This window comes from Rosa chinensis, chromosome 2, assembly GCF_002994745.2.
Source record: "Rosa chinensis cultivar Old Blush chromosome 2, RchiOBHm-V2, whole genome shotgun sequence".
Classification (NCBI taxonomy): domain Eukaryota; kingdom Viridiplantae; phylum Streptophyta; class Magnoliopsida; order Rosales; family Rosaceae; genus Rosa; species Rosa chinensis.
The window spans coordinates 2796664-2801483 of record NC_037089.1 but is presented as its reverse complement, the minus strand read 5'-3'; the positions used below and the strand labels follow the sequence as shown (position 1 = coordinate 2801483).

The window sequence follows — 4820 nt, the reverse complement described above, 5'->3', positions numbered from 1 at the left end:
GAGGAAAAAAGAAAAACAAACAAACCAAGAACTAAAGAGTAATGTAAAACGCTATGCCCCATAAATTACCCTATGTCAGATATGTGAGGAGCCTCCACAAACCAATGTATCTTACAACGTATTTATAATGGTGAGGGTAAATTTACTTTTTATTCAATATTTCATAGTTCGTAAATTGTAGACACAAATCTGCATATCAAGCTTGAAATGGGATACTAAAATGTATTATCAATATAAAATCGTAATGACATTAGGAAAGCAAAACAAGCCTTGATAAATTAAGATGACAAAGTGATTGAAGTACATAGGGTATACTTTACTACTTTTAAGTCAAGTAGAAACAATCCCCTAAGCATAACTGATGACAAACACAGAGAATATGAAGAAGAAGAAGAAGAAGAAGAGTATGAATGTCCTTAAAACAACAAAGCAGTAAGGGTCAAGCCAAATCTTGTACTCCTTTGATATCCATCGATCACTGCTTATGTGGCCGGAATCATCATGACGGTGATCATTTCAGTAGTGCAGCCCTCGACAGAAGATGTTTCTCAGAGCCCTGCAATTTAGTTTCATAAAGAAAAAGATCAGACCACATCCCTGCAATGTTATACTCAATCATAACCTTGTGAACTTAAGACAAGCTACAATATTTGAATTTTTTCCAAATTTTGAAAGAGGGAAAAAGGGTTGAACAATATTGAAAGGGAACTTGTGAATATGGAAGATATACTGCTTTCTAATTTTTTATTTTTTTTTAGAGTGCAGAAGATTACTTACATTGTCCAGCTTAGCCTGATTGTTGGTCTCCAACATCAGCCCAAAGTGAATATGAGGGAAGTGCGCCCACTAGAAAAATTAGAAAAGGTTTAAACTAATTAATCACAAACTGACATATTTCATAGTGGATATGTTTCTGATTTGATTGCAATCTATATTTCTATCTAGCTACTTACATTTTTGGCAGCAGTGCTGAAAGCTTCTCTATGGCTAATATCAGGGTTATTGGCCTTGATCCTCTGAATCTCCTCCCTACAAATTAACATCATAAATTTGTTAATTTAATGAAGAGCTTAACATCAGAGAATAGTGTGCATTAATAGTTACTTTATGAACTGGTTATAAGCAGAGGGTACGCGCTGCCTCTTCTCGGGAGCTGAAAAAGAAGAACAAAAAACTCAACAAATTATTTAAAAAAAATCGTAACAGATTAACACACTGTTATTTGTGAATTAATTTACAAATAGATCGACTATGAGGAAATTAACTAACTCACGTCGGTTGACACCCCTATCCTCTGTGGCATGATGAACTGCAATGGAGTCTCTGGTTGCAATCTTCCTGTTGCCTTTGGATGATGAACCCGAATCAATCCGGTAATTCTGTGCGTTTTGGTTTTGTGCCTAAGAGTGTGTTTGGATGAGGGAAAAAATGATGGAATTTAATTAAAAGTGAGGATTTCATAATTCCTAAAAACCAATTCCCTCGTTTGGCATTATCAGATTGGAAATTTTAAATTTCTCTGTGGAAAAAAACGAAGGAATTCGTTATTTAAATTTCTCACTTCAATTTCCACCAAAATAGGTGTCATTTACGAATTCCTTTGCAATATTCAATTTTTATTTCCAAAACAAGACTTTTTTCTATTTTATCTTTTTATTTGTTTTAAACTTTCTTAATTTATTACACATTTCAAATCATAAATAGATGCAACCAAACAATAGAAATTGCAATTAATGGAATTTTAGATTGATGGAGTTAAAGATTCCATCATTTATAAATTCCTATGGATTTTATAATTTTCTCATCCAAACGCACCGTAAAAGTTCATAAGAAAACTTCATAAATAAAAAATAAAAAAGACAATTATGAAGGATTTCTTTTATTTCTTCAAGAGAGATAATTAATTACGTTATTTAAGGTTTGTTTTTTGGGGGCAGTGAGAGAGCAGGAAAAGAAGGCTTTAACTAGCACCATTGACAGGACTGAATCAGCTGGAGATCAGTTAGACTAGAATGGAATCCTATTGTCATGTAAAAATAAAGCATATAAAACCCAGATGTCTGTTGTTAAAAAAAGGGCTTTAAGGACATGTAAAATAAGGTTATTCTTGCGCAGTAGAGGACAAAGATCGTGAAAAGAAATCATTAAAACCTAAGAAGTATAACATTCATGTCAATCAAATCAAGAACCTCAAATCAAATCAAAGATAGAGAAAAGGAGCAGCTAACTAGGGATTAGCTAGCTTTGAACTTCCTGGGTCAGGTCCTGACCCCTCTTTATCTCTAACTATGAAAAAGCAATCGTAGGTCTTCAGGGTATGGCGGCTGCTTAGGGTTTCAATGCTTTGAAATGCTCAATCTTGAAGTAGTCTATTTCCCAAAAAGGAAGTGAGAAACAGAACCAGAACAGCCCTAGATTTCTGAGGGGCTTTACATAATAATATTATATTAACTCCTTTTTTAAATTAGTCAATTAATTAGTTGGAACATATTTAATAGAAATCGCTAGAAGTGTATAGGAACACACCTGGACATCTTGGCAGGACAGTGACTGAAAGGCAGCGGCCATGTTCACGGACCACAGATTGGTACAGTGCCCGCATCGGACGGTCACGATGTCAAATAAGCTGCTGCATGGAACACTTACCTGCACAATTAAAGCACAATCGATCATAAATATATAGAAAACAAAGATTAAAAGAACCAGATCAAGATTAATCGATGATTAATCAGACGGTCGGAATGATAAAACTTTCCCAGAAAAAGAACAGAAAGGAGAAGAAGAAGATCTAAGATCCATAGAGAAATTGGGTACTCAGCTTTTAGGTTAATTATTCTGATGAATCATGACCAGGTTTTGGTTATTTTCTTTGCTTTTAAAGAAATAACAAAGTGTAAAAATGAAACCCTAAAAATGGAGTTTCTAGGAAATTGATAAAGCCAAGTGAGGAGAAGTTGATTTTGTGCTTTCCGCATAGGCAAAAGAAGCTGATTTTGGACCAAGCTAGACCCTGATAGTGCAATGTTTCTGAGCAAGGGAAAAGCCAAGTCACTGCAGAGATATCAGATTGAGGAAATCAAAGGCTGAAGGACTTGTCATGATCAACCAAGTATAGCCTGTTTTCGTGTTAGTTTTCAGAGAAAGAGATTTACTATATTTACAACACAAATTAATTAACCAATGAACTCTCTCTATCTATCTATCTCTCTCTTTCTGGTCTTAATTTGAGCGCTAGCTGGTTTCAGGTTATGACTTTTCCTTGACTGCAAAAGAAAGAAAAAGTAAAGTCCATCGATGGAGACCTGACTATACATACAACTCCAAAACAAAGAAAACTCAGTAAATAAAAAATTCAAAGAGCTAGATTTCAGTGAACAAGTACCACCAAAACCTGATCATGACAAATCAAGCTGCTTAAAGTTACTGATCGAGGGAGAGATGTGTGGGAAAGAGAGAACAAATGTACACCAGAGAAAAAACTTATATAATAAATGGGTGGGTTTTGATGATAAAAGCTGAAAGCACGCAGATCTCCTCAGCTCTCTATCAAAGAAATGATGAAGAAAGAGAGAGATACCGCGAGAACAATATTGCAAAAGTTGCAGGGGATGTAGCAGAGTTGCTCAGGCACAGCATCGATGCAGCTCGACATGATGTCTTTCTTTGACAAATTAATTATGAAGAGGAAACTCCTTTAACCAACAAGAACAAGAAACAAAGAAGGAAGAAAGCAAAAGAGAGAAGAATTCAAGCTCAGCTATTGCAATAGAAACACCAAAGCCCCAAAGCAAAAGCTTCTTTTTGATTGCTTTGATGATGGGTTATGTTATGTATAGCTTACATATATAGAGCTAGTTTGCTAGAATTAATTTTTGGGGGAGAGAGAGAAAGAGAGAGAGTGGGGATAGAGATTCCAAGGAAGGAGTGATGTATAATGATTAAAAAGTGGGTAAATGGGAGTGCCCAAGGGAAGCAAGAACTGCGGGGACCGGGAAAGGAAAAGGAATTAAAGTGGGTTTTATTGGACACCGATTGCGGTTCCACCGTCTAGGTTTGCTTAGACCTATTTTGATGGGGACTTTGAGAGAGGATTAGGGTTTGAAAAGGCCAGAAATTAAGAGGGAAAGGGGGAGAATTTTTAGTTATTGCATTTAACTATTGGGTGCGTCTATTGTTATCCTATCATTTTTTTAGTTCACCCTATAAACATTTGAATTATTGAAAAACCTATATTACCAAAGTGTAAAATGACTACTAAGTATATTAATTTTCTAAAATCCAAATTTGTAAGGAAAAATAAAAAAAATAACCAATGAATTAATTAGAAAGATTACTTAATTTCTCATTTGATAACATTAATATTCATCTTCTCCACCCAAATTTTCATTTATTACTATTTTTTGTCTTTTTGTCACCTCTTCATCATGATTGCGTTATTTAATTCACAAAATCATTAGTGTTAACTACACAAAATCTGAAAAAGTAATCTGGCGTTCACATCCAAAACCAATTGGCAATGGATGGAGTGACCCAAACCTTTATAAACCCATAGGCAACTTTTTCCCATGTGGGATGAGAATATATTTACAACAAAATCTTTGCAATACCTTTTGTGAACACCAAAAGTAAAAATTTAAAACACGAAAGAAAAATCTCAACATCTTCTTCATCGCTCATAGAGTCATAGTTGTTAACTAACTAATCTTTTGACATAGATTGAAATAGATGAACATTGAAGTAGAAAGAAAAAATTTAAAAAAAAAAGGAAGTAGATTAGATTATGATTTTGTTAGGAAACTATAATATATTATAATTTTTTT

The 4820-nt window shown here is 34.3% G+C and overlaps 1 protein-coding gene across 1 annotated transcript; it reads right to left on the bottom strand.

Moving 5' to 3' along the window:
• Positions 1–207: 207 nt before the first annotated feature.
• Positions 208–3925, bottom strand: LOC112185804 (axial regulator YABBY 5). The gene is made up of 7 exons (XM_024324114.2): positions 3578–3925; positions 2527–2646; positions 1274–1400; positions 1105–1153; positions 954–1029; positions 778–846; positions 208–556 (listed from the first exon to the last, which is right to left on the bottom strand). Exons 1-7 carry the CDS (start codon positions 3650–3652, stop codon positions 512–514), a joined length of 561 nt encoding a protein of 186 aa, XP_024179882.1. The 5' UTR covers positions 3653–3925; the 3' UTR covers positions 208–511.
• Positions 3926–4820: the final 895 nt, after the last annotated feature.

Excerpts from the sequence above, each read along its gene's own strand:
- LOC112185804 (XM_024324114.2), bottom strand. The coding sequence starts at position 3,652 with ATGTCGAGCTGCATCGATGCTGTGCCTGAGCAACTCTGCTACATCCCC. Across the intron at positions 2,647-3,577 it reads TTTGCAATATTGTTCTCGCG|GTAAGTGTTCCATGCAGCAG; the intron begins GTATCTCTCTCT and ends TTAATTGTGCAG. Across the intron at positions 557-777 it reads ATCAGGCTAAGCTGGACAAT|GGCTCTGAGAAACATCTTCT; the intron begins GTAAGTAATCTT and ends ACTAAATTGCAG.